The sequence below is a fragment of the Mytilus californianus genome, unplaced genomic scaffold (assembly GCF_021869535.1).
Source record: "Mytilus californianus isolate M0D057914Y unplaced genomic scaffold, xbMytCali1.0.p SCAF_2, whole genome shotgun sequence".
In the NCBI taxonomy this organism is placed as follows: Eukaryota; Metazoa; Mollusca; class Bivalvia; order Mytilida; family Mytilidae; genus Mytilus; species Mytilus californianus.
In genome coordinates this window covers 77,247,888-77,275,795 of record NW_026262668.1, presented here as the reverse complement: position 1 = coordinate 77,275,795, position 27,908 = coordinate 77,247,888, and the positions used below count along the sequence as shown (strand labels likewise).

General features: G+C 32.7%; 1 protein-coding gene across 1 annotated transcript; it reads left to right on the top strand.

Annotated features, from left to right (window-relative positions):
* The first annotated feature begins 41 nt into the window (after positions 1-41).
* On the top strand, positions 42-12,844 carry LOC127727682 (failed axon connections homolog). Its single transcript, XM_052234797.1, has 4 exons — positions 42-304; positions 7,626-7,830; positions 9,462-9,591; positions 12,456-12,844. The coding sequence occupies exons 1-4, from the start codon at positions 192-194 to the stop codon at positions 12,557-12,559; spliced, it is 552 nt and encodes a 183-aa protein (XP_052090757.1). The 5' UTR covers positions 42-191; the 3' UTR covers positions 12,560-12,844.
* Positions 12,845-27,908: the final 15,064 nt, after the last annotated feature.

The following is a 27,908-nucleotide window of genomic DNA, read 5'->3' as shown; positions in this document are numbered from 1 at the left end:
TCCGATGTTCAATACTTCAGTACTTTGATTTACATTTTCCAGGTAAAACGAATAAATCTTAATATGATATACTATATGTAATACATGTACCGATAAATTACTACACACTTACAAACTGCAGTTGTCAAATATTATGTGAAGGTCATTAAAGAGTTCACAACCAAGAACAAAGCTACGTTACTTATTTTGGAATGAATCTGATTGAGAAGAACGATGCAATGTGGTGGATTAAAGTAGTGGGTGGTTCCGTAATAGCAACAATTGGAACCTATCTTGTTTGGAGGAAAAGTGGGAAAAGGAAAAGGTGAGTCTTATGTTATAATAGTAAAAAGTGGATTACCAGGTTGAATTTGGTTAATATATGCTAACAACAAGAAAATGAATTGATTTGAGTATACTATAAAGATTTTACATGATAAGCTTATGTGCAAAATTTATATAAACCAGTCAAGTTATTTCGAAATGGAGTCCTTTATAATACATCCCGATTTAACGTGCTTGAAGAATGGGATTTATTGATAGTTTCTTTCACCTGTATTGTTGACAAAGTTATCAAGAACTTTAGGGACTATATTATTTAGATGGAATTTACACTGTTTGACCCAAGGTACACTGACCTTCTCGTGTCTTATTGATTATAAATTGCATTTCGGTGCTGCAAAAAAAAAATGTATGGATTTAGTAAGTCGGTCATTCTAACTCGAGAACGATAACTTTATTGGTATTACTTGTGATTCTAGGACAATAAAACGTAACTCAAAGCTATGAAAAAATAGTTATATTCTACTTCCCTTCGTTCATACGAATATTAAATAGTCCTCATTACACAGTAACATGATCTACAAAGAGACAAAATGTTAGAAAGTTCGTGTCATCACGGTAGGTATAGTGTCCGGCTGAGATCGTGTTTTTTTCGAGTGAATCGGTCCACTTTTTTCGAGTGATATTGCATACGAACAGATCGATTTACTGCTATTTCGCAAGTATTCTAGTTGTATTCATGACTGTTCATCTTATTCTGAATACTATACATATTTTTGAGCACAAACTATGCACAACTTCCTTGAATTTCACTTAAAATTCAGCGTTTTACATTGCCCGTGTTTTTTTCGAGAGCAACATTTAAAAAACGTCCAGCTTTTTAACAAACGGTCCGGGTTTTTCAAAGAAATTGTGAATAAGACAGAAGGCATTCTTTGCATTTAAAACTGATTTTTTTTCTAGTTTATAACTGTAATTTAGCGAAGAACAATACTATATATTCCCAATAAGTCACAAAACATATCACAATGTTGATCAAATTTAACCATTTTCGATTTAATGCTTATTTTCTGTACTGAAAGCATTTCCAATAATCTTGCAATATTACAATATATGAGAAATCAATGGGTTCTTTTTAAAACAGTCTTTAGAACCGAGTACAGGGGACTCATAATCTTTTCAATTTCATTTCATGCGACCTTTGTTTTTACAGTCAATAATATTTTATGATTGATATATATAGAGTGGGTGGCGCATATTCGCCTTGGACACATTTTCGCCGTTTTGCTATTTTTTCTGTAAAATTTGTGTGCCTTTACCCAATACTTGCCTAAATAGATGGTAAAGGCTGTTTGTAATGTTACAACTGTTGATATTCCTCTTTACCCCATTTCCAAAGTTATTCGCACATATTGAGAAATACGCAGGTGTTTTTAAATGATTTTGGCAATTATGTAAGATTTATATGGCAATCATGCGCAGTCTTAAAGTAAATATTTGTGAAAAAAATCGTATAGGAATGATCTTTCAAGCTAATTCATGTACACTGAAATGCAGTCAAGTTTCTCATAAAGTAGCTAAGCGTTTGGTCATTCAGAAATAACGTGTCATAAACGAGAAAATTGTCCCCGAAAGATCGTATCATGTGTGCACGTGAATATAGATGTACTATGCAATGTACTATCATGGTCACCACGAAATTCAAATGAATACAGTGAAGGCATGTTGGTGTAAAAAGGATTGAAATGTTTCATCGGCGAAGATTTTTTCTTATGCATGTGTGGAACTAAAAAATAAATAAATACTTGTGAGAAATGTCGTAGTTTATAAGGAACTATATAAATGTACTGTTTTCGATTTTAATTGGTTGAAAATTTATCCTTTAATTTCATACCGTAAGAATAGAGCTTTGCATAACATTGTTGAACTATCCGCCAAAGTAACATGTGGCATGCGTGCGTATTTAAAATGAAATACAAAATCATACATGTATGATAAACTTATAAACGAAATATTAAGAAATTAAGGATGACTACTGTAAAAGTATGTACAAAAAGGGAGTCACCTTTTATCAATACATTTAGTGAATAAACACACTGTTTAAAACTGATTGTTTTCTATGCAACTATTTAAATATTTACCATATATAATTTTCAACCGAGGATAGCAAAACAGTTAATTATAAATTAAGGAAGTATATCGCTGGAGTTTATAAAGTACATTTCCTTCCACTGTGCCATGGTTTGCCATCTCCATTTTTCTCTAAACAAAGCATGGCTGGTTACATGTTCTGAATTTACTTAGAATTTCGGGATTTTTTTTTCAAAATCAAGTAAACTGAATCAGAAAAAAAATCACACTATCCTAAAACTTATGAAAGAATATGAATAATGAACATGACAGTTTATAACACAAACCCATTTACTATATAAATCGAGCAATATCTTTAGTATGTATTTTGGTTATTTTTGTAGTTAAGTACGGTTTCATTTCAAGTACAACGTTAATTCCATCAAGTCCATTGAATAAAAGATAAGGCAGGGTGAGCAACTTGACAAAAAAAAAAGGCAGGATGACGATTTATGTAAAAAAATCAAGATAAACTAATAAATATAGTCAGGACCTAACAGACTGAAAAATAGAAAGACAGGACAGAGATAACAACTAAAAAAAAATGCAGGACAAAATGTTTCATCCAAGTCCCCCACCCCCAATCAAAATAAAATGGCAGCTCCCTTAATCCAGAACCAATTGAGAGGAGACAGTTGAATTAAATATTCCGACGTGACTGTTAAGATTAAAGTTTAAAATTGTACATGCACATGTATAAAAGCTAAAATTGCCATGGGATAATCAAGAACACAATCATGTACGTGAATACGACGATGGAAGTTTTTAACGACCTTGACCGGCTACGTGAATACTGATCAGTCCATTCAGCTTTATAGTACGCGTGTTCTATTTTCGCAGGTGTGAGGTCGAAGGTTTGAATTGACCAATGAGAACGATCGTTCCTTAACGAGTTAATCTAATAAAGTTTGTTTGACTGATTATGTTGCACGACCTTTCGCTAAGCTTGGCCGCAGTTCAGTGTAATTGCAAACATTCGTTTTTATAATATACCAGGATAATTAGGATGGTCATATCATACATTGCGGCGAAAATGTGTCCCCCATGGTACACGAACAACTTGATTTCCTCTTGAGTTTGCGTTCGTTTTTAGAACAATTAACCAATGTTTTGAAGATAATTTCTTTATCAAACATTTTTTTAATATAGTTAAATTTCTGAAACCTTCATAAAAAGTTCCAAATATTCGACTGTAGGTCGGATTTTAGTGGAAATGAATGAATTATGCGGCGAATATGGGTCTCTCACTCTATAGACTATGTGGTCGAGTGGTCTAGCGCGTCGGGCACAGTGCAAGGCGATTTGGTGCCACGATATCTCAGTAGCATGAGTTCGGATCCCGACCAGGGAAGAACACAAAAATTTGCTGACGCAAATTTACAGATCTAACATTGTTGGGCTGTTATTTAGATGAATTATATATATGTATATACAACTCGTCTAAACATCAGCCCAACAATGATAGATCTGTAAAATTTGCTTTCGCAAATTTTTTGTTCTTCCCTCGCCGGGATTCGAACTCATGCTACTGAGATATCGTGACACCAAATCGCCTGCACTGTATCCGACGCGCTAGACCACACGACCATATATATTACTGTGGCGAACCCCTAAATTTTTAAAAAGAGGGATAAGGAATAGCAGTAAAAAATCCGAAAAAATAAATATAAGCACAAATATTCTACTAAAAGAGACTTTCCCCAAAAAATTACAATAACAAAAAACAAAAAAACACACCCTTAATCCTCCCATGTTCTATTTCCCATTGACAATACGATTTGAATTGAATGGAATATCTAATAAAAAATGAAAAACAACACTTTATAAATTTCATGCTTCCGAAGCGCTTTTCTGGATTTACCTTCATCCGGAACGCTCAAAGCCGAAAATGTGAAAGCCAGGGATGTATAAGAACCGAAACAGTGAAGAGCTAAATGACCAAAAGGGACCTAAAATATCCAAATCCATATAATTAAAAGCTCAACTTTGCAAATGTTTTGAAATTTATAAACGGACAATTTTAGATGATTAATTGTTGGTTGCTTAACGTCCAGTGGAATATATTTCATGCATGTTTAAATTAACAGTAAATACAATAGGTAAGTCCTGTAATAGAGGCCGTTCGGGATGAAGGTCGGGAAATTTAGACTGCCACTGAAAAATGAGTGTATATTGGATAGGGACAGAAATTTTGCTTTTCAACAGACCATCTACTGACCCCTGAAAGGGTTGTTGCAAGGCTTCTATACATGCAGATAGCGTGGCACTCCCCATTCTGACCGGACGTGGCTGTGTACTTGTACATCCCGCACAGCCAAACGGACGCCCTACTTTGGCAAGGGTTTTACTGCCGGTCGGAAGAGGACCTAAGTGACCATATTTCTATTCCTCAGTCACCCTTGGAGGTAATTAATTTAGATAGGTTTCCTATAAATTATGTCAATACGGACTACTGAGCTGATGATAACCTCGGGGAGTTATCCAATGTATTTAATAAACAATGAAATAAACAATCTATAAGCTTTAATACGATCCAATTGAAATAATAAAAAAAAACGAAATGTGTATATAATATGCGTTCACCTCACAAAGATACATTATAAATTTTATTCTTTTAATTTCTGATGGGAAAGAATCTATGATGGTACTTTATTTCTGTGTGACCAAGCCTAACATACGACGTTTGATTAGACTCCTCTTCACGTGAATAGTAGGAAGATTTGAACATTGTTCTTGTTTTCCATTTCTAGATCGATTAAACATATTACCATCAAATAGTAAATGAAACATTTAGGATGTATTTTCTGTTGAAAAAACACACACACATTTACCCGCTTTACACACTATGTGTACATACGTCTCAATCCAACATGTCTGTGCTCACATACAGATTCTTTACATCATGAAATAATTACTGTATGAAATCCATATCGCTACACTTACACGAAGATTGTTTACATCACGTAAATTTACTATATATGAAATCGACATCAGTATACGTATATTTGAATCGATACAACATGTTTACCAGGGCATTGGCATGTTTACATGGGCGAGGACATGTTTGATCGATCTAAACATACGTACCTTTACCTATAATGGTTTACTTTTATAAATTGTTACTTGGATGGAGAGTTGTCTTATTGGCACTCATACCACATCTTCCTATATCTATGTAAACCTGTGTGGGTTGAATACTGTGGACGTGCATGAAGTAAATAGCATTTATCTTTACTTGGGCGCAGACATGTATCTATCCAAATATACGTATGCTGGTGTCCATGATATTAATAAAATTTGGCAAACAACAATATGTACAAATACACGATGCAATTTAAGAAATGTACGTGTTAATACAGCATAATCAAATTAGGTTAATGCATTTGTTTCGTGCTTTGAAAAGTACTTTATTTGAACCTTTTCATTATTATTTTAAACGTCAATGCACGGACAAATTACTTTCAACAGTTTTAGCTATAGGAATTTTGTTTTTATCACTCGATAAAACATGGACGCACTCTAAAAAACAAGGACTGCTCTCGAAAAAACACGGACATAGAAAAATTAATTTTCTCTCCAAAATGTCATTATCAATGCAATAACAAGAATTAATGTAAAGAGCCCGTATATTTAAGTATATGTAGATTCCATGTATGCATTTCCTTTGACATTTACATTGGTATGTGAACAAAAATGGCTTTTATCTATATTTTGGAATAAAACATTGTAAGGCTAAATTAAACGTTTTTAAAACAAAATAATGTAGGATTGATAATATCTTTTTATCACAAATACTTATTAACCTTTTATGATCTTGTATATTAGGTTCTAGCACCTTTTCTACGACTAACCAGAATGGACATTTTTGATTATATTCACTCGAAAAAACGTGGTCAAACTCGAAAAAACCGACCAAATCACTCGAAAACACACGATTCCAGCCGGACACTATACCTACTGTGATCATGCCGTGTTGATATTATACCTGTCTGGAACTAGTTGGGTGTGAACTAAACTCGAGAAATCGAATAGGCGGAAGAACAAAACTTTGTAGTCGAGAAGACCAAACTACCAAAATACATTTGCCAATAAAACGATTCACACTAAAGTGCACAGGTATATAAAAGAAAAACTTGATAGAAATCGTGTTTTCATGATCATAGCCAAAAAATGTAATTATAAGTATTGAATGCTTCTTTTAGTAATTTTATAGGGTTGTAAAAGCGTTGACCGTGCGCACATTTTTAGAATGAATTTTACATTAAAAAGCAAACGTGTCTGTTATATTTGAAATAGAAATTCCATTCATATTACATTCAGTGCACATGAAACTTGTTGCATTGATATTTTAAGGATGTTAATCATTGCTGCATATTCTTTTTAAAAAATCGAAAATATTAGATATATATAGAATATAAAGCTCTCCCCGTGCACCGATTTTCAGAGTGTTCCTTATGGTCTACATCACTCTTTGTGAATATAACTTGTCAAAATTTAAGTTTGTTAAGTAACAAAAATGAAAATATTTTTACAGAAACTATATTCTAGTCTATAACTAATATTACAATAGGTTGTCTCGATTATGACAATCTTCATGTATATATATATGCTGTGCTTATTTGCATTTAAAAATGTCCAATAATGTGCTCGTTTGAATTTGCTTAAATGGCTTAAATTCTCAAGTTGTTTTTTTTTTTGGTGTTATACTATGTCCCAGGTTATAAATTGAACTTACTTACACCTCTGAATATATCTAATACTACTTTGTCTAGGCTTAATTCTTTTTTCAACTTCTTTCAAGTTCTTATTTGATTTTGTACTTATAATTTGAATGACCAGTTTGTCAATATAATGGAACTATAAACACCTGTCATACAAGTGTGTGTGTTTGGGGGGGGGGGGGGGGCTAAGCTAGCTTTAAAACTAGTTTCAATCCACCATTTTCTTTGGAAAATGCCTGTACCAAGCCAGGAATATGACAGTTGTTTTCAATTCGTATCATTGGTTATTACAGTCTAACGTATTATTTTGTCAGGTTGTATGGACTTCCCCCTTTTTAAATTTACCTTGGAGTTTGGCATTTTTTTCATTACCTTTTTAGGGGTTCCAGCCCTTTAACTTTATAAAGAAATAAACTATTTTCTCTGTCTTCTAGACTTTTTTTATTAAGAAGTAAGGTTTATGTTCAAAGTCTATCTCTTCAAAATTGATTAAGCATTTCTATTTTTATACAGTAGAGAAGAATATCCTAAAGATACAGTTATTCTCCATCAGTATGGAAGAGCTCCATATGCACCAAGTATGTCACCATTTGCCATTAAACTAGAAACGTACCTGCGAATGGCGAAAATTCCTTATATGGTATGTTTGATAGATGTACAATACATCATCAAAGATATTTATAATTCGATACGCACATACGCTCGAATTAAATACGAAGTTGAAGAGCATTGAAAACCAAAAGTTCCAAAAATGTGCAAAATATTACAAAGGCCATGTATCTATGCCTGGGGATAGAAAAACAACGTTGCCTTAACAATAGCATTTTCGTGTCCTAATAACATACTTGTTTGTAGGTTTTAATTTATATTAATGGAAAAGATGAGAAATAGGTAATATATTTAACCAAAATTGAACCAAAAATGGAAACTTAAATTCGTTTTCATTAAACAATATTTATATTACGTTATACCATACAATAATTAATTCACTTGATGTTCTCCGACGAAATGATTCCATCGACGATCCCTTGAATTATTGTGTAAGACAGCCATTAAAATCAAAATACGGAAAAGTAAAAATCAACTGATCATGATCTGAAATTTACGAAAGCCCATTTACGACTCCTCTTACTTTTTGTAATAAATCTTATTAACGTTATTACGACTTTAATTTGTTATATGACGAATTTCAAATTTGATTTGTAACAATGAATTAGTTTGAGTTTACACAGAACACAAGGTTTTCTCTGCGTCAACATAATGTCTGTTTGCAGTTATAATATATATTTTCAGTTACCAAGAGGATCTCCTTGACAAAAACCCATTTACTAGCATCGACAGTTTTTTCAATTTATTTTTTTGAAAAGCTTCACTACTATAATGTCTATATATATATTCAGTAACGTAGAGCATACCTAAAATAAAAAAAAAACTTTTGAAAATTACATGAGATTGGTATCTGTTAAATAAAAGAATAACTTTCTTAATAACGTTATGAATGAAACTTCGTTTTATAATCATAATCATATTCAAATAAATAGAAAACAAGGGCAAAAAAAATAGCATAATAAACTGTTGACACAGAGATATGTCTCGCCTGTCCACATACACTTCAGAAAAAGACAATCTGATGGACAGCGACATTGTTTATTAATTCAAACTCGCTGGACCATGATCTTATGGTCACGGCCTAGAAATGGTCTGAAAACGACAAACTGAGATGTACTGATAGTAATGCAACTTTATACAAAATATCATTGATCTGTCACAAGTAGTTCTTATCAAACTGACTTAAGCAGAAAACTTAACATTGAAAATTGCTAATTAATTCAAAGTAACTGGACCATGACCTAGGGGGCAGGGCCTCAAAATATTCGATAAACAGAAATGTACTGATAGTAATGCAACTTCATACAAAATATCATTGATCTATCCTATCAAACTATCTCAAGCAGAAAACTTAACATTGAAAATAGCTTATTAATTCAAAGTCACTGGACCGTGACTTAGGGGACAGGGCCTCATAGTAATGCAACTTCCTATTAAATATCAATGATCTATCACAAGTAGTTCCTATCAAACTAACTTAAGCAGAAAACTAACATTGAAAATTGCTAGTTAATTCAAAGTTGCTGGACCATGACCCAGTGGCAGGGCCTCGAAATAGTCTTCAAAATGATATGTACTGATAGCAATGCAACTTTATATTAAATATCAATGATCTATCACAAGTAGATCCTACCAAACTAACTTAAGCAGAAAACTTAACCATTGTTGAGGCCACCGCCGTCGCCGGAAAAGCAACCTTATGTCTCGCTTTCCGCAAAAAGTTTTCTATGATATATAAAAAATGAATTATTAGGTGAAAAGAAATTTCTATTGGGAGAAAGGCCGTGTGAGGAAGATTGTGCTATATTTGGACAGCTTGCAGAATGGTATTGGCTATCCTTTGGACACAGAAGTGAACCTGTTATTAAAAGTAAGAATGCGTAATAAATAAGATTCTGTTTATAGGTTTGCTCGAAAGGAAATTTTTGTGGAGCAACTCTTTAGTTTAAATAGGCTAGCTATTTTTTTTAATTATAAATTATATATTTACATTAAGTTATACTGTATACTAGGGTAATTCACGTTCGCACACTAAATCGGTGTCATTCGTTTACAACTCAATTGGTACTGCTGTAATATGATTGAAATACAGATCCTATGTCTACGCTTCTCTAACAAATTAAGGTAAGAGTGCACACAGGATCTGAATTTCAATTATATAGGTACTGCTAATGTTTGGCTGCAATCGAGGATACTATGCGCCCAGTAACAAATGGACTGACATGATTTAATGACTCTTTCCTCAAGCTTTAAAGCTCCAGTTTTTTTTAATTCGTTTGCCTTTTTATGCTTTTGGTATCAATTTCTTTTAAATATATAAATTAATACATGACATGGCCAACACTCTTTGTTCTAATCGTGTTTAACCTGGATAATATTAACTTCCTCAGATATACTGCACAGTTCAAATAGACTCTTATCTTTAAGTGCGGATCAAGGAATTTTCAAAGGCATAGGGTCGTAATTCTATAGAAAAAAACATTTGACGATTTTAGACTAAACCATCATATATTTTCTAATCAAAAGGGGGCGTACAACCTCTTCGCGCCCCTGACCTTGCATTTACGACATACATTTTGTAGTTGATCATTAACAAGTTTGTATAAACTTCATCGTTTCAAATTATATAATAGAAAGTGTTTTTCACTCCTTGGAACATTTTTGGACATTTTGTGTACAATGTAAAACTCAAATCAGTGTTTCAAAGGTAACAAGATAAGAATTGTTTTTGGGTGGTAATTTCTTAGAATATTTTAGAATATCCAAATATTAAAACCTGTTAGGTTGAAAAATTGTGGGAGGAGGGCAGACAGTTAAAATTTGAAAAGTGAAACGTTTTTTTCTTTACTTTGCACTTTAAATTTAAGCACATTTCTCTTCGATTAATCGTCCCCTAAGCATACAGTGTTCAACAATAGACAGGTGTCTAAACAATATATATAAAAAAGAATATGTCAAGTTCTAATTTGACAGAAACAATCAAAGATCTGTCATTTAAACGCAATTCTCCAAATAATATAACAATTTAGGAGAAAGCGTGAACATAAAAAAAGGTTATTAATCTTAAAGTTACCAACCGGCGTATTTCCCCCTTTCTTTACTTTACAAGAAAACTTTCCAAGAAGCAAAACGTTCATGTAAATTGATGGCGTCGTGTGTAAAAACAGTTATAATTGACCAATCAAATCGGTATATATCATTTGATCTGCACGGTCGGGATGACCCATTAACCAAAACTTCTACGTCGTTCGGGTCAAGTAGGGTCACCCGAGCCGTGCAGATTAAATGACATTTACTGATTTGCTTGTTCAATAACTATAAAAAGGGAATTCTGAAAAATCAGTTGTTGATATAAACTGATCAATATGCCTTGAGTCATTAAATCATTATTTGGTGTCCAGTGATCAAGTCTTCTATCGTAAGAACCTATTTGCACCGGTGTATACAAAAACAAATGCCAACAATAAAAAACTACAGCTGTGTATTTAAAATAAATCACGCCCACTGACCGTGCATTACAAAATACAATACGCCCACTAATAGAAACAAATAAAACCTCTATATCGGAGTTAGAGTTACATGATTGCTACGACGTATTTATTTAGCAAGCTTCACTTTTGGATAACAAAGTGTTCAGCAATGTAATATTAACTAAGTGGGGGTTCTTTGAGAAACGTGACTGTTAAGGGTCATCTTGAAACCTAATAAAATCATCTGTACTTTGCTATTGAATAAAATAAGAAATGACGAAAAGTAACTTACGTGAAACAGAATCTATAGTGAGTTTTTGTAGACATTGAAAACGTTTAAATATGTAAGCGCTATAAATTAGGTCGTTGGTTTTCTCGTTTCAATTATTTCATATTTTTGATGTCGTGGCCTTTAATAGCCGACTATACGGTATGGGTTTTTTCCCTTGTTGAAGGCCACACGGTTGCCTATAATTGCTTACATCCACTTCATTTGAACTCTGGTTAATGGTTGTCTCATTAATCATACCACATCTCCTTATTTTTGTATATAGCGCTAACGAACTGTTTATGAAAACAATCTTTCAGAAATCTTTCTGATATTACTATGAAAACAAAGAGTTGTGGCATATCCATACGTCACTTGGGAAGCAATAACGACAGAAATCAGGGGACGACCATTTGTTTTGCTGGAGGTCCAGGAGGAACACAAAACGCAAAAAAAATAAGCATGCGTAGCAACAGATGAACATGAATAGTTAATCCACAACCACATCCCATAGGGTTAGGGTAAGGTTAGGTTTAGGGTTAGGGTCCAATATCAAATGGTCGTCCCCTAACCAAAGCGACTGTAATAAGTCCAGGGTAATTAACATGTGGATATGAAAAATTGGCGTCCTCCTGACTGATCCCAGTACTTCATAATATATTTCATACAGGCAGAGACGATAACGAACACCAAGAAAAGCATGTTAAGATTTTCTATATAAGTTAGCGAATTAAAGTATCTCTAAACATATACCAGAAGCTGATTAGATAACAACAGTAACATGAAAACATGTAATAATAAGTTACGATTTGAAGGACAACTCCGAAACATTCTCTCCTATTCTATAAAATGAATTAGTCTGTTTTTTTTTGTATTAAAAATCACACCACTACTTTGTTCTTTAACTTTAACAAAGTTTGCTGCAAAATGAATAATGAGTTAATCAAATCATTATATAAATGTTGTTTAAAGTGATATGTTTTAAATATTCTTCAGATTATAAAAATCTATGTGATTATTGTGAGAGAATGAAGGAGACATTCTGGCCGGATTGGGATGAATGTAATTCAAATGGCACAAAGAAAGAGGCTACAAAGTAGAGATAACTTTAATCACAAAAAGTCCAGAAGTTTAACAAGCAGCATGGAACATACGCATGTTGGCGTAGATTAGAAAAAGAAAATTATCTCAAAGAATGTGAATAAACATATATAGAACATATAATTGTACATTGTACTGAAAAGTCAATTAGAATTAACTTAAAAATCTACTTGGAACAAACTATAATAGAATATTGATCAGTGTTTTTATTTATTTATAACATGTATCGCATGGCTGTAAGCATCATTCTTTAATTTATTACATTAAATTGTAATTTAAGTTCAGATTCGAAATCAAAACATAATTGCAACCGCTTAACATAGACAAATATAAGTCTCGAACTTATGGGAAAAGACTTTGAACTTCTCACAAGACTGGGTCATATGATTATAGTAGAGAGGCGAAAGATATCAAAGGGACATTCAAATTTATAAGTCGAAATAAACTGACAACACCATGGCTAAAAAAGAAAAGGACAAACAGACAGTACACACAATACAACATAGAAAACCAAAGACTGAGCAACACGAACCCCACCAAAAACTAGAGGTGATCTCAGGTGCTCCGGAAGGGTAAGCAGATTTTGCTCCACATGTAGCACCCGTCGGTTTGCTCATGTTAGTACAAACCCGGTAATAAGTATAATTCGGTAGGTCACATTCGGGGAAAAGTGGACTGGATTGTAGTTACAACAATTGGAATATATCCGCTATCATCTGTGAAACGGATATTTCATAACGGTCAACTAATGGCGTCCGTAAAATTTACGAAGGGATGATTTCAACTTTACCACTTGGAACTCTTGGTTTAATAGCTTCCTTGTGAGCAGCAACCCTCTATCAAGGAAATCATGATAGAAAATACAAGCTCTGGAATATCGTATCAACTGAGTGATATATACTCCGTATGCAGGCGCTGCTGGAATGTTGCTACATAGAAATTGAAAGTTTACTATAGGGAAGCTGAAATCATATCTTTTGTCGTAAAGTTTTGTTTTCAACCGACCCTCATTGTCAATTTCTAGATATATCAAGATATGAGGAAGGTTAGTTTTCTCGTTTGAATTGCTTTACATTGTCATTTCGGGGCCTTTTATAGCTGACTGTGCGGTATAGGCTTTGCTCATTGTTGAAGGCCGTACGGTGACCTATAGTTGTTAAATTCTGTATCATTTGGTCTCTTGTGGAGAGTTGTCTCATTGGCAATCATACCACATCTCCTTTTTTATATTAACTGTATTTGTTGTATCCTTTATCTCAAGTTAGATGGGACAGATGCGTTCAACATAGTCATCAAATTTTTAATTATTTAATGAGAGAACATCATCTATATAGCGGAAAGTAAAGTTAAAGGATACTGCTAACTTCTTTACTTTCATTCTAAGAAGTTCCTGTATGAAGTCAGCCTCGTATGAATAAAGGAACAGGTCGGCAAGGAGAGTGGCCCAGTTGGTTCCCATGGGAATGCCGATTGTTTGTCCAAACGTAACAAATATGTTGTCAATCAAGAAATCTAGCATCTTGATAATGTCAGTTTCAGCGATTTTTTTGTTTGAATCAGTGTGATTTTTTACAAAGTAGGATTTATCCCTTCCTTAGACAAGATACTTATATCTACGTTGGCCATTCTTTTTCATGAAACAAAGCAGGACCAACTCTTTCAATTTGTCTTTTAGTTTGGAATAGGGAAGACTTGTGTGAAGTGTAAAACAATGTTTTAATACTGTTGCAAGATGAAAGAGTCTTAGATTGTATGTACTCGAAAAGATCTTTGTATAGTAGTTCCTTGAGATTGCGTTGCCGAATCTAAGCAAGCTGCCATCCCAGCACACATTTAACAGCGAATTCTATAGGATATGCGTGTCATCAGCGTATTCTTGGGGAAACCACTGCAATAATACTATGCGTGAATGATATTATTCAATTAGTTCTTCGAATAGGTTTTGATATGTATAAAATTAAGGAGATGTGGTATGATTGCCAATGAGACAACTATACACCAAAGTTCAAATGAAGTGGATGTAAGCGATTATAGGCAACAGTACGGCCTTCAACAATAAGAAAAACCAATACCATATAGTCGGCTATAAAAGGCCCCTACATGAAAAATATGAAACAATTCAACTGAGAAAACTAACGGCCTAAGTTATAACAAAACAATTTACGAAAAACAAATATGACAGACATGAACCAACGACAACCACTGAACTACAGGCTTCTGATTTGGGACAGACACATAAAGAATGTGGTGGGGTTAAACATGTTTGTGAGCGCTCAATCTCTTCCCTAACCTGGGACAGGGGTGTTACAGCACAACTTAAGAACAAACTATAAAAATCGGTTGAAAATGGCTTAACTGATCAGATCGTTACAAAGCAGAAAACATCTAACAAAAACACAGACCGGACGTGGCAGGGTATTTATCCATCCCTCATCCCTAACAACAACAAAACCACTAAGTACAGATCTGAGAGTACTCGCAGTTACTGATAGCTAGTTTAAAGCCAATTACAACTAATGAAAACAATCACGTATCTAAGACTTAATTATCAATCAGTACACGTTCAACATCCAATGGATTTAGTATAAAGACGTCATTAACAGTCAGAGAAAAACATGACCTTGTGCAATGCCAGAATAAAAGTATCGACAGATTGTACTACCGTTAAAGTGCATATGTGTATTGCAATACTATTAAGTATGTTTTTAATTTACTGGTAACAAAATAAAATATTACCAATTATCAGGTTTTCTGCAAATTGATACAGTGAAATATCAGCTGCAAGACACCATAGGAAGCTTTTGTAGAGAGGGCACAGCGAACGAGTTCAAAAGGCATAAATATTATATCGAGCAGCTGCTATTTTAAAATACCAAGATGACAAGCTGATAATCGATTTTTTGGATTGTTCTGGTTATTTTTCATGAAAGAAACTAATGTTTTTGTTTGTTTTACCAGCAAACTAGAAAAGCACGCTGAAAAAACTGGTTTAATTAATCAACGTCGGGTAAAACAATATGCTATTGGTGATATAGTTATGTTGTTGTCGGTTGCGTGCTGTCATAATTTTTGTTTGTTTATTTAAGCATAAACCAGACTGTTCTACATGTTCTATACAGAATAGAAAACATCCATTTTACGCAATTTATGGATATAAGCCATATCCCTAACCAAGAAGATATTTCATCAGGTACCATCTTCACCATCTTTGTACAAGATCAAGGATATTAAATGTTATTTAGGATCTTTACAGGGGATATGGGTTCATACTCACTGTTAGTATTTTATATCCTCTGGGCCGTTAGGCAAACATTGGATTCCAAATCGTGTTTAGTATGTTGCCTTATTCATAGTCCAAATAATTACGACGTCTTGAAAGGCTATTTTCTTCTGTGACGCCTTCCTACGACACATACGGAAAAATAATAAAATAACCTTTCAAGACGTCATAATTATTTGTACTACCTTATTCCTACTTTCTGATTGTCATTGGTTGATTTTTGTTTGCTTTACAGCATAAAATCATCTGCCAAAATTTGTTGCCAGCGAATTTAAAGATCTCACTTTAATGTGACTCCAGCTGCAAGTACAGTGTAAAATACTGTAAATTCGGAAATTATTGCGATGTTTTTATTATTGCGAAAAATGCGACAGGGTTGTAATCGCAATAATCTAAACTGAGGGGGTGGACAGGGGGGTACCCTTCTCCCACCTCCCGCCCCTATCTCCCACCTCCCACTTTTAGAATCTTTTTTTCTCTCCCACCTATTTTTTGTCTCCCACCTCCCGCCCCCACCTCCCACCTCCCTCAAAAGCTGTCCACCCCCTCTTAACTCGCATTTTGATTTTTTTTATATGATTGAAGCAAGATTTTTTCTCAGTATCGCAAAACAAAATAATCGCGTTTTGATCTTAAATGACAAAATCGCAATAATAAATGCATGCAATAATTTCTGAATTTACAGTAGTTAAACTAATTAATCTTCAAAGTTCAAAGTGAAAATTTAATTAGTTTATTTGGATAATACCATACAAATCGGGCTTCCTCCGTATTATGATCAGACTATAACTCGGAAACGATGATATGTATTTGTCTATCTATTCATTTGCTTTTGAATGTTATTTAATCATTTGTTTTCATTTACCGTTCGCCATGATCATTACCATGAAGACGCAGCAGAATGGTCATGTTAGAGGAGGCATATTATTTCTCTAGTTGCATTCAATATATATCATGCATATTTGAGACTAGACGCCATCTAATATACCATCGAGGTAAACTCCGAAGAATGCCGATGGTCTATGACCCGACAAAAGAATGATTTTGTGAGTAGACTCAATCAACGAAATTGTTCCTCCCGGAGGCTACCCTTGCTTCACATTCCAGAGTTTACGTAATAGTTATACACCGAGGGATAGGTGTGTCTGGATAAGAAACCCCGTCGGCCGGAGGCCGGAGGGGTTTCTTATCCAGACACGCCGTATCCCTGAGGTGTATAACTAACTTACACCCTATTCTAAACCCTATATTTGTTAACATTGATTATAAAATGAAAAAAAAAAGAAAAAAAAAAGATAGCATATTTATTGAAAATATCAAACCATGATTTATAAGAATATTTTTATATTACATGAAACCCCACTAGAAACCTTTCTTTGGTTATCTTTGTTCAAACTTTGACAAGTGAGTATATTTTACAAATGTCAAAGTTGTTGTTTTGCATATTCCCGTTAAACCATGTGCTAATATGGATCAGCAGGTCTAGGTTGACTGTTTCGTGTATTCTTATTACAAACAAAAAATACATCATGCTCCTTGTATACAGTTGTCAATATGGACGGGTATAAGACGGACGACATTTTGTGGCAAGCGTTGAATTTGATAGAAGAGACTAAGAACACTGGACACTTTTAATTTGCAAAACACTCATTTGCAAATCCGCCGCCGCCTCTCCTTAGAGCTACAGTGTCGTGTATATAACCAAAATGTGCGGAATTACATGGGATTCAATAAATTCATTGCTTTTCTGCTGTCATTATTATATATATTTTTTTATTTGATTTAGAAAAACATGGGATTTTCAATATCCCATGGGATAAGGCAAATCCCATGGGATTGACCATTATCCCATGGGATTTTGGTTAAATCCCATAGGATTTTTTTGGATCCCATGGGATAATTGTAGTCCCATGGGATATTTGTTGTCCCATGGGACAAAAAAAATCCCATGGGACTATTATTATCCCATGGGATTTTTAATATCCCATGGGACAAAATAAAATCCAATTAATCCTATGGGATTCAAATTATAAATATACAGTAATGTGTATGTTACAATGAATTTTGTTTGGTAGTAAATTGTTTTAAGATGAATCTTTTTAGTTGAATATCTTTTTTTCCTTGGAAATGTTTATGCAATCATATTGTTCTATAATTGCTCAAAACTAAACTTTTAAACAACAAAGCAGATAATGTAAGTATCAATATATGTTTATTTATGAATTCTAGAATACTTTTTTGAAACACAATTTTTTCCCATTTGGAATCAATGAAAACTCTATTATTAGGCTTAACATACTAGTAGCTTTTTACATAAATCTAATTTTTTTTCAGGATATCCCTCCATCCAAAAAATTTATAGTTTCTTATCATCCAGCATTGTGTGATCTTAATGTATAGTCCACTTTTTGGCCATTCAGCACAGAACATTGTCATTATTGTGGTTTTAATATCTTTAGATATTTAATAGAACTTCGATTCATTGACTGAGTGATGAAAATAACAACTGATCTGACATTTGTCTTTGAATTTATTCTGGTCTTGTTTCTGTGTTTTCTCCTTTTATTCTAAGTGATGAATTTCAATCCTGAAAAAGAACCAATAAAATCCGAAGTTATGCATTATAAAAAATTGTTTGCATACATGTAGCAATAACATATGATTTTCAATAAAAATAGCTATGCGGTATGGATTTTACTGATTGTTGAAGGTTGTCCAGTGTCATCAGTTGCTAACCTCCTACATCCTTTGGTCTCTGATGGAGAGTTGTCAAATTAGCAATATACCACATCTTCCTATTCTAATATTATATAACAATCATTTTATGTATTCTTCTTTATAACATTTGGGTATTTTCCCCAGTTATATATATATATATATAGATCAATGTTAAAACTTTAGGCAATTACAATAACATTCCATTTTTCACAAGAATTTGCAATATATTATACAAAACGCCAACAATAGAAACAGCACTTCTTTAAGCTTCTGAAGTTCTGAAAGAGTTCCACTTGTGTTTTATTTCAATGAGAAAATACCTTGAACTCTTTTGACATGTTGGAAATTATAACATTGATACAAAAAATTATATTGTTTTTTTTTCTTATTTTTGTGTTGTTCGGTTGCTGTCTCATTTTTATATATGGTTATACATATATCCTAAATCTTCTTTTTGTTAACACTTAATTATTAATAGTAAAAATGGGATATTTTTTATTTTGATAATCTCAAAACATTATTATTCTATCAAATAACTTATTTCCAAGGTCACAAAACACCAATGTGATAGATATTAATTTTAAGACGTGTATAAACATGATCAACAAGCAGTTGACAGGATGTCATGCAAAAATCTCACTAATATTAAACTTTCACAAAAACTCCATACTCAGCGAGTACTATTAAAGTTCTTAGTACAGGACAAATTCCTAGTACAGGACACCATGCCTGGCAAACACTAGCATGTGTCAATGTCTAGTCAATCATGTAATCAGGCTCAAAATCTTAGTTTGGCACTGAATTTAAAAGTTCACCACATAATGAACTAGTGTATGAAATTCAACTTCATGGTAAGCTATGTACCTTAACCTAAAACTTTAACCTAAGAATGTACTATAATTTCACATTATGACATTTCTATGTTCAGTGATCCATAAAATCAGGGTAAAAACAGTAAATGTGGTGTATAATGTATAAACAAGAGTGCACACGCTGAAATGTTGCGCCTTCTTTACTAATCATTGATATCATGTTGATAGTCCTAAATATAAAGCTTTACTACAACTATCACATAAACTCAACATGATCCAAGAAAATGAATTCAAGGTCATATAAACCCGACAAGAAATACATGTACACCTTACAATCATTCAATATACTAAATACAGTTGACCTATTGCTTATAGTTTCTAAGAAGCAGACTTAAACAAGAAAACTAAACATTGACCAATGAACCATGGAAATGAGGTGAAGGTCAGATGAACCATGCCAGGCAGACATGTACAGCTTACAATCCTTCCATACAACACATATAGTTGACCTATTGCTTATAGATTAAGAAAAACAGACCAAAACACAAAACCTTAACACTGAGCAATGAACCGTGAAAATGTCAAATAAAACCTTTGAGACTGACATGTACATCATAAAATGTTTCCATACACCAAATATAGTTGAGCTATTGCATTTAGTAATAGAAAAAAAGACCAAAGCTCAAAAAATTAACTTTGACTACTGAACCATTAAAATGAGGTCAAGGTCAGATGACACCTGCCAGCTAGACATGTACACCTTACAATCATTCCATACACCAAATATAGTAGACCTATTGCATACAGTATAAGAAAAACAGACCAAAACACAAAAACTTAACTATAACCACTGAACCATGAAAATGAGGTCAAGGTCAGATGACACCTGCCAGTTGGTCATGTACATCTTACAGTCCTTCCATACACCGAATATACTAGACCTATTGCTTATAGTATCTGAGATATGGACTTGACCACCAAAACTTAACCTTAAATATAAAAAAGAAGATGTGGTATGATTGCCAATGAGACAACTCTCCACAAGAGACCAAATGACACAGAAATTAACAACTATAGGTCACTGTACGGCCTTCAACAATGAGCAAAGCCCATACCGCACAGTCAGCTATAAAAGGCCCAGAAATGACAATGTAAAACAATTCAAACGAGAAAACTAATGGCCTAATATATGTACAAAAAATGAACGAAAAACAAATATGTAACACATAAACAAACGACAACCACTGAATTACAGGCTCCTGACTTGGGACAGGCACATACATACAGAATGTGGCGGGTTTAAACATGTTAACGGGATCCCAACCCTCCTCCTAACCCGGGACAGTGGTGTAACAGTACAACATAAGAACGAACTATAATAAAATGCTTTGCTGAGCGCAAAAACAAACAAAAAATACATCATGCTCCTTGTATACAGTTGTCAATATGGACGGGTATAAGACGGACGACATTTTGTGGCAAGCGTTGAATTTGATAGAAGAGACTAACTAAAAGATAAAGACAATATTACAACCCAAAGTACTTACCTGTATCAGTTTAATAAAGGTAATCATAGCTGTGTTTTATATCTTACAATTTTATCAAAAACAAAACCCCCCCCCCCCCTCCTTCTCGAAAATAAACAAACATTCATATTCGAACATACTAAGGGATAGATGTGTCTGCATTAGAAACCTGACTACCAGACAAGATCAACATACAATATTTAATATAGAGGAACTCCCTTTTTGGGGGGCAATCAGGTACTGATCCAATCGGGGGTTCCCAACTCAAGAGAAAGCGGGGGGGGTTCCAACCATTCAAATGCATTCATATTTAATAACCGCAGAACCCCCAACCCCGGATCGGCCACTGGGTAACCACTGGGGGGGGGGGGGGGTCCGGGAGTTAGAATCCCCATTTTTTTTTAAAGATCAATGCTTTAGAATATAGACATATGACTGGGATATATAAAATTACCTTCAAGCAAAGGAGTATTTAAAGGATTATTTTTTGTATTCAAAATAGATGCTTATTGGAATTTCCTAAAATGAGTTTTTTTAATATCTTGAAACAATTTGTAGTGAACACTATTAAGACTATATAGTTTTTCTTATGTTCATGCTATTTAAAAAATAATCAATTTCTATTGTTACGAATAACAATGGACTCTGTTTGCGGGATGTAGAAGCAGGGGTTTCCAGAAACCCCGCTCGTCACACCCTGTGGTCATTATTCGTTGTTATTCGTAACAATAGATCTATTCAATTTACACTTGTTTCAGAAATAGAAACGATGAAGTATAACAATAGAACTGGGGTGTAAATTACTTTCTTTGTATATGTAAGAGAATGATAATACCTTTCTTCATGATGAAGTACGAGCGTTAGCGAGTACTTATCATGAAGTAAGGGATTATCATTCTCTTACAAACTTAGAATATTGTAAAGTGCTCAAGGCTCAAGTGATCTCTTGATTGGTTGTATACAAGAATTAGTTTCATTGTCATTACAATGTTTATAATTGATGCATGACTTCCTTTTTCGGCATTTCATTTATGGATTAGTTTTAGTGATGTAAGGACTTTCTTATAATTTGGGAAATATTAAAAAAAAAATACGTTATAGACATTAAATTTAGGTGACACAACAGTACAACGAAAAATTAGGAATTGTATATGTTTCCTGATTGTGAGTATGACTGTAAATCATGTAAAATTTTAGTGAGGAATTATCCTTTTTTTTTTATTTACAGTTTAAATCAATAAATACTTTTGAGTTACAACTGATTTTATTTCACAGCCAATATTTTGGTCCGGCTTTTTAAATCAAATACGATTTCATTCAGTCAGGGGAATGTTAAAAAAAATGCCTTTTAAAGTTTTTAATACATTCAAAACTTAAATTAAATTCCTGTTTTTTTTTTTATTTTATCGGAATATTGGAAATAATTATTCTTCGCAACCGCTGGTCCAGTAATCAGAATTTGGGAAAACTAAGGATTAAGGTAATTTGTTATTTAAATTTTTTTTTCCTTTCTTTTTTTGCATTGCTTTGATATTATTCATTTTTTTAGTAATTTGAAGTTATTAATATTTTCATAATAACATTAAAGGTACCAATTTTAGTGCACCAGTAAACTTCAACTTATTTTGATTTTTTTGTTTGTTTCACAATTCAACTTTTAGTCAGTTTCAATCACTGTGTGATAAATCCTTTCAATCTGATAAATGTGCTTCGGGGCAGCTGTAACTCATTTATAGAAACTCTTTGTTTTGAACTGTAAATAGACCTAAATAATAGGATAATCCCTTACTAATAACATGATTTAATTCATTCTTCACAATTAAGAGACATCAGATTCTACAATTTCATTGGTCGAGAGCACTTTGCTATATTCTAACTTATATAACTGAATATGTTAAGCAAATGCGTAACCTATATCAAGGTAAGGGTCAAATTTAAGGTCGCATGAATACGGATTCAAATGATTGATTGATTTATTAACCTGCAATCCAATTATACATTATTGAACAAAATTATCTGCAAATAGAGAAATATTATTTTAAAATTCCTCTTTTTCAAGTGTCGGTTTGTAACAAAACAAAATCATATTAATTGTTTGTCTAAATCGTAGCTAATGCCCCTTTAATTTTGCAGTTCTAAATCCCGGTCGACCTACATGCACGATATATCGATCTTTTGGAATATGACGCTGTCAAAGCGCCAATTTTACTATACCATTGACCAGATTTCATTTTATCGCTTCCGTTCGCTTCCAAGCCGCCTTCCGAACTCGGTTCCGTATTTTACATACCTATGTCCTGTACAGAAATTCATTCTTAACCTATCCATATGTTTATTGTTATTAAATGGTATTTTGAGCTATCCCTTTGGTATATTTTTCATATTTATATGAGCTTTCGCTTTTATGTGCATGACTTTACAATCCGTAAAAAAATCAGAATATAAATAGATCCGTATTGTTATGGTTTTGGTCTTTTTACATACCAATGATAACAAATCATTATCGCTAGAAAATAGTTCTTGAAAGAATGTTTACCTTTCTTGTCAGCTGAACTTTGAAACCATTCAAAAAATAATAATCGGAATCATCTTGAAATCATACGAAAGATATTGGTCTTTATTAAGATTTAAGAAGTTTTTAAGAATGATACGGCTATATCCACTCGGTGCGTATGGATGTGTTTACAAAGTTACTGCTGCAAACATAATATAGGTCAAATATCGCAGGGGCCAGTTCTATTAAAGAATAAAATAGCGATAATTGCAGAAGTTTTTCTGTCAAAAAGACTTTATTTCTTTCTGAATTTCTTAACTTTAAAAAGAATTATAAGATGCAGAAACTTTATGAAAGGAGTAGGCAGTGCTCAATGAATCATACCAAAAGTATTTAAGGAAAGTTTTACCCTTTCTCTGACAACGTGGTCTCGTCCATTTTTGAAACATTACGATTATTTCATTACTTTTTCGAGTTAACAACTAAACTATTGAACCTGTATTGTTTTGAGAAAAGCATTCCTTGAACCTGTATTGTTTTGAGAAAAGCATGTCAAATCTTGAAAATATTTCTGGTGGCAATAATTCACATATTCATAAAATGACCAAACACAACTTTTAAAGGTGGTTGTAATGTTTCAATTGGCAAACATTTATCTATTGATAATCCACCTTTAATAATAATAAAAAAAACTTCTTTAAAAAAATATTTCTATCATATTCATCTTGGAATATGATCAAATATGTTAGCATATTTTAAACATGCCTTTAATAACATTTCAGTACTTATGGAAAGAGTTATTCCATTTCTTCCTTTGAAAGGATATACCAATTTTAATTGCAAAATTGTAATTTGATAAATGTAAATAAGAATTAATGCAGAAATTCCAATTTTGTCATTGTAAACCTTCTTTAATATGTGTAAGTAAATTATGAAGCGGTAAAGGATATATAACTAGTTTATAAGTCAAACAACCGAAAGTGAGAAAAAAGATATACCTACTATGCTACATTTGGGGACGGGTGGTAATAAAATCAAATTATTTTAGTTATCTAGGCATTTTAATTTTTAAAGTTTAATTTATAATTGAAATGTCACTTATTTGCATTTCAGTTAATGCACATTGCACATGTATTAAAAATCCAGGTCTTTGTCTACTCAATATAATAAAACTAACATGGTAGTTATAAATAAATGTAACACCAAGTCACAAACATGAAACTTAAGGTGAATCAATCCTAAATCGGGCGCTAATACCACGGCGCTATAAAAATTCCTGGGGAGAATACTGGATTGTATTGTTTTCAGAGTTATATAATACACCTTGCCTAAGAAAAAGGTCTAGCTATTGTCATTTAAAAAAAATGAGGCTATAATGATATAAAGTGACTTATAACTGCCAACAGCCACATTATTTAGACTCTGCTGGATAGTTATCAGACTGTTATCTCATTGGCAATCATCTCCTTATTTTAGTACGGGTTAATTATTTGAAATAAATGACTCACAAACATTAAATCATTTAAAAAAAGATAATTCTGCTATAATTGATGTTGTCATTTAAAGATTTCAGTTTATATATATATAAATATCAACAATGAAATTTGGTTGTATAAATGGTGTCACTATATTTGTAATTGTCAAACTAGTATAACAATACTATTGTCTAAATCTACAGAATTTGATCATCCTTTAAGTAACAGAAATAACAATGTCACTAAGTCACTTATAACTTATCTCTTAAATAAGGACTATGTGGGTGTATCAGAGCTTGCTTACTGCAGGCTCTTCATCATCATTTTGTTAAATAATTCTACAAAGAAGGGGATAGATAGTCTGTTAATGTATCCTTGACTAAGAATAATGAAATTGCAAGAAACAAATTCACATATAATTTTGAATATTGTAGATCGTTCAGGTAGTCTTGAGCTATTTCTTTATACAAAAGAAACAACCAGTTTATAAATAAAGTCATGTTACACCACTGTCCCAGGTTAGGGGTAGGATTGGGATCCCGCTAACATGTTTAACCCCGCCACATTCTGTATGTATGTGCCTGTCCCAAGTCAGGAGCCTGTAATTCAGTGGTTGTCGTTTGTTGATGTGTTACATATTTGTTTTTCATTTATATTTTTGTACGTAAATTAGGCCGTTAGTTTTCTCGTTTGAATTGTTTTACATTTGTCATTTCGGGGCCTTTTATAGCTGACTATACGGTGACCTTTAGTTGTTAATTTCTGTGTTTTTTGGTCTCTTTCGAGAGTTGTCTCATTGGCAATCATACCACATCTCCTTTTTTATATTCACTTCACACACACACATATATATATATATCTTGAAAAACAAATAAAAAGGCCATAGACATTGAAAACAATTCATTTCTATTCTATTGTCAGTCAGCCTACCTACCATGAACTGAAAAGTCTCTTAAGATTCAGTAGGTAAATTATGTGAAAATCAAGACTTGCATCAAAAATATCCTAATATTAGAGACAATGGCGTCATTTTTCCTAAGAGCTTTCAGCTCTTTGATTTTCACTTTATATTTGAAATATTTGCCATTGAATGTTCAGCAATCAATCAACCATTTCCAACATCAAATAAGGATATTCGTTACTACAATATATGCTTTTCTTTTTTTTTTTTTAATAAATTCACTCATTTATACAAACACAACAGAAAGCACCAGATGTGAAGGAAAGATTGCATTTATACATAAAAAAGAATACAGTAATTATTCCAAAATTATTAAACCGTACAACATACCATACAATCACCAGCAACCGACTCCGAGAAAAATAAACGCACAACCAAAGAAAAAAAAACCTAACGAACAAAATATAGTCCAGATAGCCTAATTTGGGCACAGACACAAATCATGATGAGGTTAAACCTATTTATATGCCCACGAGCAGCTTTATTTATCTAGACCATATATTGTAAAAAGTAAAATACTCAATAAAAAATCTGCAAACTCTTCAGTAAACAAGGATTTATTTTCCATTGATTTGTTGCAGTGAAGAATTAAATCAATTTTAGAATTTGCAAGGTAATGGTGGTATATATGGTCTTGTGTGTTACTTTAATTGGATAGTTAATGAAAAGAAATCTGAACCCCCCCCCCCCCCCAACAAAACAAAACAAAACCAAACAAAATAAAACACTATTATATAAATGAAATACATTTTTTACAAAATATTTGTTTGTTTTGACTTTCTAACAAATTATCTATGTAATGCCAGTTACTGTATGCCTTAATATTATTAATATGTTATTAATAAAAAAAAAAAAAAACCATTTTTGAAAAAGGCAGTTTGGTATATTATCGCATGCTCGATCATAAGCATTCTCCACTTGATACATTTTGACAGTGATAAAATGAACTAAGATGTGATTTTTATTGCATTCACTATGAAATTATGTCTAACTTGCTGTCGTTCAAATGACTCCCCAAAAATTTGCACTAATGCAATAATGCTTTCTCCCGGTAACTTGTACTGTCCTTAGGACAATACACACGTGTAAAAACCTAGTTGAATGATTTTATTAAGGACTGTAAAACTTTGTTTTTATCAAGCTCAATTATCAAATGACATCAGATCTGTTACTATATCAATTTATAATAACTGATTGTTATTGGTTAAATTTTGAGATGATTGAATTAAGTTATAAAATATGACGACTGTAATTGAAATCAATTAATAACTTAAAATATAGATTTACAGTGCTAATTTAAATTAATATATAAGCATTCCTATTTTTTAACTCACTAATACATTTATGATAGGGTCCATATCATGTATATATCCTTTTAAATTTAATGATGGCGACAAAACAAGCTTCTATTACTTTATTATGATTTTTATATACATTGATCATGAAGTACATATAACATTCCACTGAGAAACCCTGCCTTTTTAGATTTTACTAAATTCTTACATCTTAACTTATTATTTTAGTATATAGATCTTATTAAATATAACCTCCTTTTAATGTATCTTTTATGCATATTAAAAAGCAAATTCAAATGAAACATATTTTTAATTATAAATAAAACTGAGATACATACATACATGTAAGTGAATCTACTTGTATGGTAGACTAATTTATAACAAAAAGGTCCATGTAAATATGCCTTGCATGACACTTTTATTGTTTATTTATATGTGCTGTACATATGTTGGAAAAAGAACATTTTTGTTTTATCCTTTTAAATTTTAAAGTTAAGGCAAAACTCCATACATATTTGGAGGTGCTCCTAATTAAAGGAGGCTGATACTAAGAAGAAGAAGCTGCAAAGTGTTGACAAGAAACTTATTAGTTACCTATAAACAACATTCGAACCTCACGCTTCTGTTTGTATATATATATACGACCCAATGCTTGAGACTTTTTATAGGTTGGGGAGGATCCTCATAAATGGATACTATCCTCATTCATGGGTATTATACCCCAAAACGGATATCAATTTTCAGTGATAAAAATATAAACTTTGGATTTACAGATGTTTTCTGTCAT

Excerpts from the sequence above, each read along its gene's own strand:
- LOC127727682 (XM_052234797.1), top strand. The coding sequence starts at position 192 with ATGAATCTGATTGAGAAGAACGATGCAATGTGGTGGATTAAAGTAGTG. Across the intron at positions 305-7,625 it reads AAAAGTGGGAAAAGGAAAAG|TAGAGAAGAATATCCTAAAG; the intron begins GTGAGTCTTATG and ends ATTTTTATACAG. Across the intron at positions 9,592-12,455 it reads AAGTGAACCTGTTATTAAAA|ATTATAAAAATCTATGTGAT; the intron begins GTAAGAATGCGT and ends AATATTCTTCAG.